Genomic DNA, 16,624 nt, shown 5'->3' on the forward strand with positions numbered 1-16,624 from the left:
AGAAACAAAAGCTTGAAGTCCATCTACCATAAACTTTATCATTCTGTATATTCCCATTAGATGGCAATGTGTTTCAGTCAAGATGAACATTTTGTTTCCCTTAAACCACTTCCAAAATTGGATGTGGGAGCATTCATCAGCCTACATCCACAAAGCAGAGACGGCTATTTCAATAGGAGATTGATCTAAAAAGCTATACTCAAAGACATCAACACTAAAGGAAAGAATATGTGCAGAACAAAAATGCATAATGTTAATAGTGCAAACATTTTCAAACAAAAAGAAACCAATATGCTACACAATAATGAATAATTTCTAGACATACATCATTATAAGTCATTAAAACAAAGATGAAATGAGTTACCACTTATATTGAAGACCTTGTCAGCAAAATCACACACACGAAGTAGTTGCACATAAATAAATCAAAGCAGATTTTAGTAAAAAGAAGACAAATTTGTAAAATGCTTAAGATGACCACCTACACACTGGTAAACGAAAACCACATGGACCTAATCAGACTAAACAACAATTACCACCATCACATATATTATTATTTCATGTAAATGTATACGATATGTCATCATTGACTCTGTTATTAGTATTTGACTTAAATATGCGATGATGATGCACCTGAAAACTCATATATGTACTCTGGTATCTGAGAAAGATTTCCGTACGGCACCCGCACCACGTTGCAGTGGGGCGGGCCAATCAGTGCCCAAATAGGGGGATATTTTAGGTATTTCACATTAAAAATTAGGGACTGTTTGGAAAAAAACAGAAGAAAAATTTTAGATTTTTGATTAGAGGGCCGCACTGCCGTAGTAGCCCAGCAAAAATTTTTCCTGGTATCTTTACCCAATTTGTTACTTTCCATACGGATCACGTTCTGACGCCATCTTATCGTCACTAATTTCAATTTTCATGCTGAATAAATATGCATATATGGATCTCTCTGTCTAGGTGTGAAACGCGTATGCAAGAGAGGCAGCAAGAGGTTTGAAATTTGAATGTTTAGTAGGGGTAGCAGTTTTGACAACCACGTACGCTCGCAAGCTGTCATCTTCCTTTGAAAAGTATGAAGAAGCTGTGCAACATCAACGCCACCCCCCTTGACCAATACTGCAAAGTCGGCTAGCATACTTTCTGAATCAACTAATGCACCCGTGGTCAGAATATATTTATTTGTTCTTTACAATTCCTCAAAAAAATGTTTGTTTAGAAGAGTAAGACTAACTTGGACAATCTGTAAGTAGACACATGCATGGTTGCTAACTTCAGCTTTCAGGATTGGTTAAACCGTATTTTTCATGTGCCTTTAGTTGGCCTTTATGAGTACCTAGTCTCAAGCTTTCCCGCAATGTTATTAGAAGGATAAACAATGGAATTGTTTTGGTTTGATTTTACCAGTGCAACATACTTAGATGGTGATTAGATTGGTGATACTAGTAAAGCAGGCAATAGTGAAGTTTTAAATGGTTTTCACTTGGTGAAACGCTCGTCAAATTAATATTCGATCGGCTTGTCGCACTGATACGTACACTATATAGCTTATCTGTGTGATTGACCTTAGATGATTCACATGTACTCCCATAACAAACCAACTATATTGGGTGAATGAAAAGGACTAGCTACGTTTAATGGATGAACATGAGTGGCACAAACTTTCCTCTTGGAGCAAGCCACAACGGTGAGCCTTCCTTTCCATTTCTAGTCAACGAGTCAACTCTCACTCGTCGACACCCTAGTTACTGAAGACTCAACCACCAATGTAAGCTGTACTAGGGCTTGCATTTGTAAATAGAACATCTTCTAGTCGCCGCTTATGAGGATTCCCATTCTGACGAGGGTGTTAAAAATTTCTCAAATTCTCAAAATCTCGAAATTTCTACCGATATATATATATATATATATATATCATTTCATGTAAATTTATATGGAATATCATGAATGACTGTTATTAGAGTTTGGACTTAAAAAGTGATGATGCAACTGAAATCTCAAATCTGTACTCGTATCTTTACCGAATTTGTGACAGTTTCCATACAGATAGATCATGTTCTGACGCTATACGTACAAATCCTCATTCAATAAATGTGCGTTATGGTCGTCTTATGCCCTCTCACTGTCACTGTATCTGTGGGTGATCGTGTCAACCGTTTAGCACGCACGCAAGAGAGGCAAGAGGTTTGACTGTTAAGTAGGGGTAGCCATTTTGACAACCTCGCTCGCTAGCTGTCGTTTTGCTTTGAATATTATGAAGAAGCTGTGGATCATCCGTTGACGAATCACCAATACTCCAAATCGATCGGCTAAGCTTACTACATATTATATACATGTTTAGGCGCTGATTCTCAGATATTCTGATTCTGATTCATCTCCCCATTATACTGTCTTGTTTTCCATTCTCGCGCGGTACGTAGAGAGAAAGACAGAGACAGAGAGATGGGGACTCTGGCACCAAACTCCATTGCAGCAGAAGCACACGATCGTAATCAAGATCAAGTAGTAGATGGTAATCATGCCAAGGTTGGTCAAGATGATGATGACCAACAGAACCAACTGGATGCCGGTGCCAAGTTTGTTCTTAAATCCAAAGGTAATTGCTTTCTTTAGTTTCTTCTTCTTCTTCTTCCTCCTTGATCTGCTGCATTCATTTTTTTTTTTATAATTATTTTCAAGACTTCATCCATCATCACCCATAGATATCGTCGTCATCTTCTTCTTCTTTAATGTCTTTGTCCTCTTTTTCTCTGCTTTTATATTTTTTCTCCATTTTTCTTATCATCCACATGGATTCATATTTGCTTCGCTTCACAGTGGTTCTTCTCAAGTATATAAAAATACAGACATAAGTATATTTCACATGGCCAAGTTTTAGATCGTTGACTATCAAAAATGTTCACCTGGTCAGTTATTGACTAAGAAAATAATGCTCAACCACCTTTGGATGTAAATTCAATGGCAGAGAGAATTATTATTAAGTTGAGGTGTTTTGTTTTCCATCCTTGGATGTAAATCTAAGGGTTATTGGGCATAAATTCTTTTGTCAGCAACTGACTAGGTGAACACCACTGACCATCCTTGGATGTAAATCTAAGAGTTATTGAGCATAAATTTTTTGGTCAGCAACTGACCATGTGAACACTACTGTGTTAACTATATCATTTTTAGTTTATTTAAGGTTGACCAAAACAATTTGCTTTTTACATTCTTTTGAACACAGATTGCATTCTACATATTCCATTTCAGTTTCATCTTTCAATACAGTGGTGTTCACCTGGTCAGTTGCTGACCAAATAATTTATGCTCAATAACCCTTAGATTTGCATCCAAGGGTGGAAGACAAAACACCTCAACGTAATAATAATTCTCTCTGCCATTGGATTTACATCCAAGGGTGGTTGAGCATTATTTCCTTGGTCAATAACTGACTAGGTGAACATTTTCGTCTTTCAATATACTTCAATAACAGGGTTCCCTAGCTCATTAATTACTTTATGGAAAACCTTCACATAGGACACGCACAATGATTACAATATTAATGGTGTTTTAGTTCTTAGATAATGATAGACGACATTCTCAAGAGTGAAATGTCCACAATTAATGCACTTAATGAATGAACCATGTCTTATAAATGCGCAAAATTACGGATTACTTTAATTCAAAGTTTTTCAATATTGAAGCTACTAATTAATCAAAATATGCAACTTAAAAGTGGAAGACAACAAAAGAGAGGAAGAAGAAAGTCAGGTTTGAATAATTGAATTGTTGAATGTAGGATCATGGGTGCACTGTGGTTATCATTTGACTACTTCAATAGTTGCTCCACCTCTGCTAAGTCTACCGTACGCTTTCACATTCCTCGGATGGACGGGCGGAGTTATTTGTCTCGTGATCGGAGCATTAGTAACTTTCTACTCGTACAACTTAATCTCTCTGGTGCTCGAGCATTATGCTCAATTGGGCCATCGCCAACTTCGCTTCAGAGACATGGCTCGTGACATTTTAGGTACGTACTTTTCTTTTCTTTTATCTATGTAAATATAAAATGCAGTAAAGACAACAAGTGGGGCACTGGCCCCAGTCAAATTTTTGATTTTCCTCACTTGCAATTCACTACTTTTTCAGTTTTGCTCCCGTAACTTCTTTTCTATTGCCATTTTGTTCATATTTTTTTTTTTTGCCTCTTGTGTATTTATTCTTGCGTCCGCCATTGCACACAACCCACATCTATATGACATTTTCCTAAATCATCCAACCCATGCTTTTCATTCATTAATTAGAATTATAAGCCCGATATATGTTAAAAAAAGAAAAGAAAAAGAGTTTGATTAGGATAATATAACTTTGCCCTTATTAAGAGTTACTAAGAGCACGTTTACTTACTTTGAAGAAAATGGAATGATTACGGGGTAAAAACATTTCTGCGTTTACTAACACATAAAGCAATCAGAATGATTCCGGGTAAAAGAATTCATGTGTTTACTAACACATGAAGGAATCAGAATGGATGTAGGTCTCACCTCCTTATTAAGAATTGATTCCTGAATACTCAGGAATTCGATTACGAAGGGGGGAGATGGGTTTAGGAATCATTCCTCCGGAATCAATACCGATTCCTTTCTTCTCCCATTCCACTTGTCTCCGATTCATGATTATTTTCCATTCCAAGTAAGTAAACGTGCTACAAATTAATTTGAACTCGTTTTACATGTCCCTTTTGGTACAAAGTAGTAACAATGCATCAATGGATAACCACTCAATACAAAGGTAGCTCACCTCATAACTGTGATAGATTAAGGAGGGTTGGTCTACCACCGCAAGGGCTAAATATACAACTTCATCAGTTATCTAGTCTACCAATATTGGTTATATTGGGACTATTTTTCCTAGTGTCATTTCATCATCCAATTAATAAAATTGGCCTAGCTTAGATTCTAAGATATGATCTAACAATATTTGTATTAAAGTAATTTGGGGTTCACATCCAAAATTAATTTACAATGGATGGAGTGGCCCAAACCTTTATAAACTCATAGGCAATGTCCCATTTTTCCCATGTGAGATGTATATATTCTCAACACGCCCCCGCACGTGTGGCGAATTTTCAAGCCATACATGTGGACAACTTTGGGTGACGTAGAGCCCGTATGGCCGCGAGGCATGCACACGTGGGATAACCCGCTTTGATACCATGATAAAGTAATCTGGGGTTTACATCCAAAATCAATTGATAATGGATGGAGTGGCCCAAACTATTATAAACTCATAAGCAAGGTCCCATTTTTCCCATGTGGGATGTATATATTCCCAACAATTTGGTTAGAATAGTTTAGCTAAAGGCTAGTAATCCTCGGCGGAGGCCTAATATATCTTTGATGTATAAAGCACATTACAAAGTATAATGAAGCTAGCTTGCTTATTCAAACAACCCTACAACATAATTTTTATTTTTCATAAATGGACGACTTCCCTTGCCTAAACACGTAATTGGTGTGTATAAAAAACAAGAACTCAATGTTGGTGGAGGGTGGGAACAAGAATAATTGCTAGCGCACCATTCATTACAAAACTAAAGTAGGAAATTTGTCATTTAAGGCTCATTGAAAAATCAACTAGAAGTGATAATCCATCACTTCATTTTTTCAAATAATCAGCATATAACGCATGTCATACCACATCCAAAAGCCACCTTTATGAAACATCCCAAATTCAAAAGAGAAGGAAGATCTAAAACGAAAGAGTGCCAACCAAGAATTGCCTACAAAGCCGGACAGATCGAAGCATAAATATTGCCGACCAAGCCCCGGCATCCCAACCATCACAACAAGGAGGCCCAACTATGCAACCACAGCCATAAACGACATTGCGACATCCTTATTTGGAAGGATTGATGCGATTGATCGTGTATCTAACCAAAGCCGAGGTCCTATCGACCAATATTGGAGGAAGTTAGTAATGGTTCTCTAAATGTAGAAACAGAGAGTTTATTGGAGACTCGCGGTTAGAGTTAAGATTGGTGTATTTTCCTTATATGTTTTTGTAAAACTTAAAATTCAAAAGAAATTTTTAGAAGTTTCTGTGACAATAGTAGTACTCAAGCTTGATTCCATTTAAAATGGGTTCTTGACCCAAATCACTAAAATGAGCAAAAATTATCTCACTTACCCCAGCAACAGATTTTTATTCTCACTAACCTAATTTAAAGTAAAATGACTATTCTACCCTCAACCTAATTAATAAACTACTAAGTCTACTATCATACCTCCAGTGTACACAGATCGATACTCTCTCTCTCTCCCCAACCAACACGATTTGCACTCTCTCTCTCTCTCCCTAACGTGGCCGGCATCTCTCCTTCGATCTGCGCTCTCTCTTCCCAAAGTGGCCAGCATCTCCTCCGACGATTTGTGAAAGGTGGCGGGGCTGTGTCATTTATTCAAATGATTCGACGACACTGAATGCCCTACGTTCACTGGCTTGGCCCGCGATAGGGGAGGGTCACCGCCCATTTCACGGAGGAGCAGCTATCGGAGACGGAGGCGGGCTTGGAGATCCAACCGTCGTATTTGTAGGCAAAGCGGTTGAGTGAAGCATAATTGGGAGGAGTGTCGGAATCTTTGTCGGAGTCAGATGGGATTGGACAAGACAGACTATGAATCAAGTGTAGTGTGTTTGGGGTTGGAGACTATGAATCTTTGTTTGTATGCTCGTTTTCGGTTTGTTTCATTTTCGTCAAATCTATAACTTTTGTGCTAAGATTGTTGATCGTTGTTCAGATCTGAGATTGCACGTACATTTGATTCGAATTGTTGTTTAGATGTGTGTGTTTGTGAATCGATTGTGACTAGAAACTTGAATTTTGGAGTTGGTTGCGAAATTGAATGTTATTAGTGTCTGTAAATCACACCTTCGAAGTTCCCTTGTAGCTAATTTGAGCTTTTAAGTGATGCAAAGCAAACAGATGGTAGAACTTTGAACCGGTCGACCTGGATTATTTTTTTTATTTTTAGGTAACATGAGGGCAGAAGGCCAGAAGGAAAGAAAAAAAGAAAAAGTTTTATCAGGGGGTAATAAAGGGCTATTGGGGGGCAATACATGTCTATTGGGGGGCAATACCCATTTCGAATTGATGTAATATCCTCATTTTTTTTCTTTAATAAAAGTTCATTTGTCTAAATTTAGGGAGATTAGTTCCCATTCCGGCGACTGAAAGTTCTATTGGAGGACAATACAAGTCTATTGGGAGGCAATAGACATTTTGAATTGATGTAATCTCCTCTTTTTTTTTTCTTTTATCAAAGTTTATTTGTCTAAATTTAGGAAGATTAGTTCCCATTCCAGCGAGTAGAAGTTTTATTGGGACGTCTATTGCCCCTCTATTGGGGCAATAGAGGTTTATTGGGAGGCAATAAACCTTTCCGGCGACCTATGAGATCTCCGATAACCTCTTTGGGTACCTCCGGCGAGGTTTTTAAAGAAATCCGGTGAGTGGCGGCTGGTGACCGGAATCCGGCAGCAGGCGACCGGTGATCTAAATCTGGCGGCAGGTGATCGGACTCCTGTGGCCAGTGACCTGAGTCCGACGAAGTCTCCTATGGTTTCTCTCTCTCTCTCTATGTAACGAAGGGGTAAGGGTAAAATAGTCTTAAAAAAAACTTAATGGGGTATTAGGGAAGAACTCCTTAGAGTGTTTTGGGTAAGTGGGAAAAAAATCCCTATAATTGGGGTAAATGGACAAAAACCCATTTAAAATTGGTCTCGAGATCTCTTTGAAAAACCCTAGCCACAAATGAGGGTTTTCTAAGTTTCTTCTCACTCAACCATTGGGGCGTCTTATAGATGTCACTGTCGGACGGGTTGGCTTCATGTCGCAGACTGCGCTGTAGTGTGTTGGCTTGCTCTCTTGGAAGGACCTTGGGCCTGTTTTACTTTAGGTCCAGACTGCGCTGTAGTTTTTTTTTTTTTTTTTTTTTTTTAGTTTTGGTACCTTCTTAGGGTTTAGTTGTTTATTGCTTTCAATAAGTCTCTATCAACGTTTGGTAGGGAGAGGTGGGCCATTTCTAGGTCTACATACTCAGTATGCCTTTTTTGGCATGTCATTATGAAATGGTTGCAACCTCTTAGTGGTAGGATGAAATGTAGTGTTGTCGGATTTTTTCTCGTGCAGCAACATAGTAGGAAAGTGTTTCTTTCATAATGATGCTTCATGGTCAAGTTATCTTTTCGTTATGTCCGTTACTGTTATATCAAAGAAAATGGAGTAGCCAATAGAACACTCTTTGCTAATTGGTGCATGTTAGAATACATATATTTAGTAGAGACTCTTGTTATTATTATTGTAGGACGTTCTCTTAATGCTTATTGTAATTTGGGGTTCAGGTTCTATATCCTCTGTAGTTTCATTAATCAAGACTCGAGTATAGTCGCACGGGCTCCTTTTTTCAAAAATAAAAAATAAAAAATAAAGCTTAAGCCAATTTTAAGTGGAGGTGCATATTCAATCACTTTCTCTCTCACATTTGAACTAGTGGAAGGGCCAACACTTACAATTTATCAAGCACGTATTCATTAAGAATAAAATTAGTGGAAGATGATTCATCAGGATAACAGGAATTAGACACATGAGGAAAGGTAAAGGGAATCTCTTAATATTTTTGAACTCAACTTTAAGACTAACAATAACTCAATAATTTACATATGTAGATCGAATACTTATTTATAAAGGCTAGGAATCTATGTGGATGGTTAGCTTTAGTTATCAAGCATTTCTTCCCCATATCCATATGCAGAAATTATGTCTTGAACTCGAAATATAGCATGTTTTGCTAGGACTTTGCAACTCTAAAAACATGTGAAAAAAAGGTTCAACAAATTTGTTATCACTGGCACTTACTCTTTAGGATGTTAGGTAGTTGTCATTTGTCAACTAAAGAAAAAAAATTGTGGCTTTAACTGTCTGCCATTAACTTGAACGGCCATTGATATAAAGAATAAGAACATCTTTAATTTTGAAGGGCCTTCGTCAACTCTTTTTTTGTCCGTGTAACCTCTAAAAGAGTTGCCATCCAAGTTCTTTCGAAGTTGGCCGCTGATGTCTTCAGCTGTATAATTTTCTTTCCTAGCCTGCTTTTGGTTTGCTTTCTGTTTTAGTAAGTGATAGTATATTGAAAACACAAATTCAAAACAACCTAGTTTCTTGTAACATCATAAAATGAAACATTTTGAGAAAACTACCACTAAACTAATACTAATAGCTAGAAAATATATATCATCAAACAAGAAAAATATAGTATATGAACTTTTGAGAATTTCCTAGAACTTCTATCTCTTATATTATAAGTTGCCAACTTATTAACAAATCGGACTCTACAGGACCCAAATGGGGTCGCTATTTCGTTGGTCCAATTCAGTTTATGGTATGCTATGGTGCTGTTGTGGCTTGTACTCTTTTGGGAGGGCAATGCATGAAGGTAATCACATAATTTATTTTTATATATCGATCTCAACGAGAGTATTTCAATCCTTTGGATTGCTATTGTTTTTTTTTTTTTTTTTCTAATTCATGATTTTCTTTTGCAGGCAGTTTACATGCTGACAAACCCAAATGGGAGCATGAAGCTGTATGAGTTTGTGATCATATTTGGATGCTTCATGCTGATTTTGGCCCAAATCCCATCTTTTCACTCACTACGGCACATCAACCTTGTCTCCATGATCCTTTGCCTAGCCTATAGTGTTTGTGCTACTGCTGCTTGCATCTATATTGGTAAATCCAATCTTCCTAAACAGTGCACACACTGATCTAAACATAAATATTTGACTTCATTCACTCAACAAGCTTGAATAAATTTCTCAGGAAATTCTTCAAAAGGGCCACCCAAGGACTATTCTTTGAAGGGCAACACCGAGAATCAGATTTTTGGGATCTTTAATGCCAATGCCATCATTGCTACGACATACGGCAATGGTATCATTCCAGAAATTCAGGTCTGAAGTACTCCAATTTTCCTTGACTAACAATTTAATCAAAGTTTTGTCATGCACCTACTACAAAAGATTCACTAAAACCCCGGAGCATTTCTTGCACACGTCCCCTTTTAGTTGTCTGAAAACGCTTTTGGCACCGTAAAAATACTTGAACAAACTTTACTAATAGTTTTTGCTGTTTTTGGGAACTAATTGTTGAACTATTATTTTCTGTATATAGGCAACAATCGCAGCACCAGTGAAGGGAAAGATGTTCAAGGGATTGTGTGTTTGTTACACAATAGTCACAATGACTTTCTTCAGCGTTGCGATATCTGGCTATTGGGCATTTGGTAACCAATCTGAAGGCCTCATCCTTAGCAACTTCTTGTCCGATGGCAACCCTTTGGTGCCGAAGTGGTTCATTTTCATGACGAACATTTTCACCATATTCCAACTTTCCGCTGTTGGTGTGGTAAGCAATCAACCAGCACCATCTGAAAATCTCTTTTCATTTCCAATTATGTAGCTAACCACACACTAAAATAACACACACTGTTAATTTGTTATGCAGGTTTATCTGCAGCCCACAAATGAAGTACTAGAGAGAGCATTTGCAGACCCAACAAGGAAAGAATTTTCAGCTCGAAATGTGATCCCAAGGGTGATCTCTCGGTCACTATCTGTCATCACAGCAACAACCGTAGCAGCAATGCTTCCATTTTTTGGGGACATCAATGCAGTTATTGGTGCTTTTGGTTTCATGCCCCTCGACTTCATCTTGCCTGTTGTCTTCTTCAACTTGACCTTTAAGCCATCAAAACGAAGCCTTGTTTTCTGGTTGAACACCACCATTGCTGTGGTTTTTTCAGTCATGGGGGTTTTAGCAGCGATTGCAGCTGTAAGACAAATTAGCCTGGATGCCAGTTCTTACAAGTTATTTGCGAATGTATGATCTCATCACGGAAATATTACTCGCCTTTTGTGTGTGAGCATTTAGCTCAACTAGCATAGGTCATTTGGTTGAGTGCATGGGAGGAATGCATAATAAGCCTGGTTTGATTCCCATTGTCATCAAAGCGATAGCTTTCCAACCTGTCCACTACAAATACCAATTAAACAAAATATTGTACCTCTGATTTACAGAAACTCTCATTTTAAGATTATCATGTTCTCCTTTTCAAAAAGAAAAGAAAAGATTATCGTGTTCTCTGGGAGGGAAGAATTAATGTAATAGGATCTTCAAGAATGAGTCAAACTTCTATACTGATCAATGATCATTAATGCCTTCTCAAATCTCAACACAGCAAGATGCAAGCTTACATACAAATGAATTGCTGTTCAGATAGCCCGTTACTGATAATGCGTGTTCCCGTCTTTGTATTGCCAATGATGTTTCGTTGCCCTATCTCTTGTATTACTGCTAGTGCTTCCCCTCTTTGAATTGCTGATAATGCTTCTAGCCCTCTTTACATCTCTGATAATGCTTCTTGCCCTCGTTCTGATAATGCCTCTTGCTCTCTTTGCTAATATTAATTAATTTGAAGACTCAATGCCATTCTTTGAGGAAAAAGGTTCAGTTGGATAAAAATCAGCAATGCCGAAAGAGCTTTGTGTTATTTAAACATGGAACGATTGATTCTGTCAATACTGATATCAGATATGGGTTCAATGGGTTGATCATCATTGGCAATTCGAGCAGAGCTTACAGGATCTCTACTAAATTCATCTGCATAAGTGAATCAAATCAGCTGAAAGCCTGAAAGAAACACCCAAAACTTTAATCAAATAAGGAAGACAAAATCACTCACCATATACCGTATATAAGGAAGATGGGGGAGGGGTGGACATGAAGTTGAGGCCACAGTAAAATACTAATGCTAATACAACAGTCATCATTGCATAAGCTGGCACTGCCAATGCCCAGTACCTGAAACAGTATTAGCATAAATTTAAACATAATCCCAAGTGTAAAAACACAAAAAACTTATCATAGAGATATCACCGTAAAGGCATAAACCCAAAGTTGGTTTGAGACATAATGTATACTAATCTTAATTTATTCACATAAAATATCAAGCAGATAGGAAGATAGTTGCCATAGCAATACTATCAAGAGGATTCTTCTGTTGTTACTGGTTGTATGTAATGAGTCAATTGATTAGGAGGGAGGTTACTGGTTGTTACTGGTTACTCCCAAATAATCTCAACATAATTTAAGCATAACTTCCCAAATTTTCCTCACTATAGCAGGCAAGCTTTTCCACACAGTTCAATGATGGCCAACAAGTTCCACCACTTGCAGATCAAACCTCTTAGTGACCTAACTCCTGCCGCAGAGAATAGCTTACAATCTGGATAGTTTACTAAAACTGCAAGAAGGCCAATTGTCTGATAAACATCAAGAAGTCAAGATGCATTGGTTCGTAGCCAGATTTCTACACCCTGACAAAAAACATGCAGCTTCCATGACATGGCCACAAACTCAGGGTGCCAAGTCTTCAGCACTCAATTGCTGCCGATTCTATAGAATCACTTAAGCATCCTTCAAAAATAAAGAAAATGGACGATGGAAGGAGCACCTCTTTGTCAGCAGGGGGTCTGGATGTTTTTGGAGCTGGACTGTTCCAAATGCAGAAGGCGGGCATTACTGTGACAAACAAATCTCGATCTCAGATTCAATCTGAGGTGGAGTCTGCTACACAGCAACAAGTTTTGAGCCTAATACCTAAAATTTAAGCTCAGTTGCCACCAGAACATGAACAATATAAGTCATTAAGATCATATAGATGCTTCGTGCGACCGGACTGAACAATTGTAGCAATCAGGGTCATTAGTGAACCACTTATTTGATGCAGCAACTTGTTACATATGCAGGCACCAACTTGCTTGTTACATCAAAAAGCTTGCTGCTCTTACCTAAAGAAGCAAAATGCTTGCTGTTCATTCAACCATTTTAATTGCTTGTAGCTATATTTTAAAGTCATATCAGAAGATCTGCAGAACATCACTATATCAGTTACCCTAGGACAACTTTGTTTGTTTTGAATCCTTCGTAATGATGAAAGTGACAAAGTTGCTTAGACTACAGAACCATGCCTTCTGCCATAACAGTTTTGACTAGCTTCATGTATGGCTTGAGGTTAAGATGAAGGAAAGATGACATGCCTCATTAGCTGTGCAGTTAGTGGGTTTGTCCAGACTGGTACATTATGTATGGTTCGTGTGCTATTGAGAATATTTTTGCATTAAACTAGAAAAAAAGAAACATAGTTTCAGGTAGTTAATCATTGAACAAAGAATGGAGGATAAGAATCTTAAACAGAACTCCAAAAACTGATGAATGAATCCAACTAAACTGACCTGCTGGGGTAGTAAAAGATTCCGATTGAATGTAGCCAAGACTCTGGAACATATGCCCACACCAAGAATATAACTGCTCAAATACGAAAACACCATATCATTATCAAGCAAATAGTTTCCTTCAAAAAGTTCAATGCAAGAACCTAGAAAGCCATAAACTTCAGATTGGACGACCTGTAGCCACAACAGTTGTGATGGAACCTACAAAGCCATAAACTTCAGCAGGTTTGGGACCATGAAAACCAGAAGCCTTAACATCTGGATCTGCAAAAGACACTGTTGCCGCCCTCCTCTTCTTTGACACACTCATTCTTCTGGGACTACATATAGAGTATGAGTCTTCCATCCCCTTTGTTCTGGGATTCCAATACAGTTTTGAGAATCTACATACATTACAGCAAGGACAACAAAACAATTTTGGGTCAATTTTTGCATCAGGAGCGATCACCAATCCATAAATTTGAATACAAATAAAGGGACATTCAGAAATGGGAAAAAGTAATGAAATTGATGCAACAATTTTTTTAATATTAACTTTTGCTATTTTTTTTTTTTTTTGGGGGGGGGGGGGGGGGGGGGGGGGGGGACAGACTGCCAAAAGTAAGTAAAAAGCACTCGGAGATGAGTTCTCACTTCTTTTTTTCATCCAGTTGCAAGTCATATATTATTCCTGAGATGCAGGAACATTCGGGTCCTTGGCAACTCCCGAACAGTGAGAGCCCTTAGAGACTTGGGAATCGGGATAAAAAAGCCAGGCTTGGTTTCTTAATGGAAACCAGTAAAGCACAACATATGGAAGGTGATTCAGGCCAGCATTAAAACAACAAAACTTGATAACATAAGAAATGAAAAGTTGATGCTTCTCAAGTGGCAGGGCCTGGTGGAGGGAAATGTTAAATTGAGCAAAGACGCATCACAGCTGCTCAAATGCTCAATGAAGTAACCTTTAAAATCATTGTTTTCCCCGACATATTCTGAGCTACTAAGTCATAGGAGGTGCTATCATCTCTGTGGTTGCTGAATGTACCGTACACCAGATATATATCATAACGTTTCTGACCTTGGTCGTACGAAGAAATAAAACCTTGATAATTTTGTCTTTTCTTTCACTATTTTATCTACTTGGTCCTATGAATCTGGTACCAGAGCTAGGTTGGTAACATTTGACAAAAACGCAAGCGCAACTATCTCTAGCATGGTTGTAAATAATGTACACTGCGATACAATGTCATGCTGATATTTTGGGACTCCAGCCCCCATTCATACAAAAAAGATCAAAACAGCTTATGATCTTTTGATCTTTCATTCCACTCAAAGTTTTCTCTAGTCCCAGTTGTGCTAAACTATCACTGTTGGTTTGTCGATTGAACGATAACCAGATTAAAAATCACATGTCAAAGTCTTTTCTTTTTTTTTTTTACATGGATTTGGTGTCACAGGATTGCATTCGTTCCAAATGGACAGTCTGAAGGGGCACAATCCTTTCAACGGAAGGGAGTGAATGTTTACATTGCCCATGAAAGCCTATGGTTCCCACTTAAGAGTAGAAAACAATTTCACAGTTAAGGGTCGGCATTCCTACTGATTCATAACCCACGAAAAAATACAGCGTAACAATGGAATTCTCATACAAAATCAGATTTCTTCATAGTGGGAAATTCGAACAAATTCCCAAAGGTATGCATTTTCGTCAATCAACACGGTGTAGCAATCCGTGGGAATTAAATTGTACTTTTGTGGTGATGGGTACGAATCGAATCCATGCTTTGAATCGATAATTTACAAAAGAGATAGATGATACCTGTCAAGTGGGTGAGGATCTGATCAAATGACGTCCGGAGAGGTAGAGCCTCGTTTTGGGAGCTTTTGCATATGAAGCGTACTTCTCTGGAAATCGGTTTTTGGGGAAAGTGGTCAGAGAAGGGGTGATTGTGCTCACTAAGTCTATATTTTTCAACGGTAAAGTGAGCGATAGTATTTTTTTTTTTCTCAGCCAGATGGCACGATAACTTTAATTTTGTAGGTTCACACGCTACTCCATTACTCCTTGTTGGAGAGTCGTCTTAGAGGGCTTCCACTCCCCATCCATCAGAAAATATAACTCTGATTAGCGTCAGTGGGATTCAAATCTAGATGTGGGGTTACCACTCGTGGAGTTGTTTTTTAGAGTGATTGTTTGGTTTTGGTGAATGCATTGAAGGAGGAGGAGTAGGAAGAGGAGGATCTTTCTCAGATTGGTTATATTAGGCCTCATCAAAAAGCCTGCGGATCAAGTTGGCCGATGGAGGCCCTCCGGCCCGGTCCGTTAAAAAATTCGCAAAAGCCCGCCTTGGTGGGCCGATGGAGGCCCGCAAAAAAGCCAGCAAAAACCAGGCCCGGCCCATAGGCCCGACCCGCCAAAAGCCCGCTAGGCCCGGCCCGTAAAAGCCCGCAAAATATTATATATATATATATGTGTGTGTGTGTGTGTGTGTGTGTGTGTGTGTGTGTGTTTATATATATATATATGTGTGTGTGTGTGTGTGTGTGTTATATATATATAGATATATCTATGTGTGTGTGTGTTTATAAATATATATATATATATAGACACATATAGACATATATATATATTTGTGTGTGTGTTTATATAGATATATATATATATATAGTCATATAGATATATATATATATATATATATATATCAATATATCATATATGTGTGTGTGTGTGTTTATATTATATATATATATAGAGAGAGAGAGAGAGAGAGAGATATATATATATATATATATATATCTATATATATATATATACAGATCCTATCCAGAGCGGAGCTCCGCTTTGAAATTAACTTGTGAAGTTCAAGTTTTCGGTCACTTTTCGGTCACATATCCACATCTCGACAGTTCAGTTTTTAGATGCTAGTGTATAGATCATCTCTGCAAAGTTTCAGCCAAATTGATGATCGTTAAGATATCTAACTCGCTTAAACCAATAGAAAGACTAAATCTGTCAACCTGAACCGTACTAGCTTTAAATCAGTTATCAATGCCTTAACGATCATCATTTTGGCTGAAAATTTGCAGAGACGATCTATACACTAATACCTAAAAACTGAACGGTCAAGATGTGGATGTGCAACCGAAAAGTGACCAAAAACTCGAACTTCACAAGTTAATTTTTAAAGCGGAGCTCCACTCTGGATAGGATCTGTATATATATATATATATATATATATATATATATATATCAATATATCATATATGTGTGTGTGTTTATATATATATATATATGTATAGAGAT

At 37.9% G+C, this 16,624-nt stretch overlaps 2 protein-coding genes across 3 annotated transcripts; one reads left to right on the forward strand and one right to left on the reverse strand.

The window, feature by feature from the left end:
- Positions 1 to 2,238: 2,238 nt before the first annotated feature.
- LOC112202814 (GABA transporter 1) lies at positions 2,239 to 11,162 on the forward strand. Its single transcript, XM_024343829.2, has 7 exons — positions 2,239 to 2,602; positions 3,785 to 4,015; positions 9,382 to 9,479; positions 9,589 to 9,775; positions 9,866 to 9,996; positions 10,217 to 10,450; positions 10,550 to 11,162. Exons 1-7 carry the CDS (start codon positions 2,449 to 2,451, stop codon positions 10,928 to 10,930), a joined length of 1,416 nt encoding a protein of 471 aa, XP_024199597.1. The 5' UTR covers positions 2,239 to 2,448; the 3' UTR covers positions 10,931 to 11,162.
- Positions 11,163 to 11,239: 77 nt separating this feature from the next.
- LOC112202815 (phosphatidylinositol N-acetylglucosaminyltransferase subunit P) lies at positions 11,240 to 15,335 on the reverse strand. Of its 2 annotated transcripts, XM_024343831.2 has the most exons (6): positions 15,140 to 15,335; positions 13,972 to 14,102; positions 13,513 to 13,721; positions 13,339 to 13,411; positions 11,787 to 11,905; positions 11,240 to 11,704 (listed from the first exon to the last, which is right to left on the reverse strand). In XM_024343831.2, exons 3-6 carry the CDS (start codon positions 13,682 to 13,684, stop codon positions 11,592 to 11,594), a joined length of 477 nt encoding a protein of 158 aa, XP_024199599.1. In that variant the 5' UTR covers positions 13,685 to 13,721; positions 13,972 to 14,102; positions 15,140 to 15,335; the 3' UTR covers positions 11,240 to 11,591. The 2 variants fall into 2 exon arrangements, with proteins under 2 accessions (XP_024199599.1, XP_024199598.1); XM_024343830.2 differs by lacking the exon at positions 13,972 to 14,102 and having other exon boundaries at positions 15,140 to 15,331.
- Between the last annotated feature and the right edge of the window lie 1,289 nt (positions 15,336 to 16,624).

Source organism: Rosa chinensis, chromosome 5 (genome assembly GCF_002994745.2).
Source record: "Rosa chinensis cultivar Old Blush chromosome 5, RchiOBHm-V2, whole genome shotgun sequence".
Taxonomy (NCBI): domain Eukaryota; kingdom Viridiplantae; phylum Streptophyta; class Magnoliopsida; order Rosales; family Rosaceae; genus Rosa; species Rosa chinensis.

Bases quoted from the DNA above. Each gene is read 5' to 3' on its own strand.
- LOC112202814 (XM_024343829.2), top strand. From the start codon at position 2,449: ATGGGGACTCTGGCACCAAACTCCATTGCAGCAGAAGCACACGATCGT. The intron at 9,480-9,588 runs GTAATCACATAA...TTTCTTTTGCAG, and splicing joins TGGGAGGGCAATGCATGAAG to GCAGTTTACATGCTGACAAA. The intron at 10,451-10,549 runs GTAAGCAATCAA...TTTGTTATGCAG, and splicing joins AACTTTCCGCTGTTGGTGTG to GTTTATCTGCAGCCCACAAA.
- LOC112202815 (XM_024343831.2), bottom strand. From the start codon at position 13,684: ATGGAAGACTCATACTCTATATGTAGTCCCAGAAGAATGAGTGTGTCA. The intron at 11,906-13,338 runs GTCAGTTTAGTT...ATACTGTTTCAG, and splicing joins ATCTTTTACTACCCCAGCAG to GTACTGGGCATTGGCAGTGC. The intron at 11,705-11,786 runs GTGAGTGATTTT...TCACTTATGCAG, and splicing joins TTCCTTATATACGGTATATG to ATGAATTTAGTAGAGATCCT.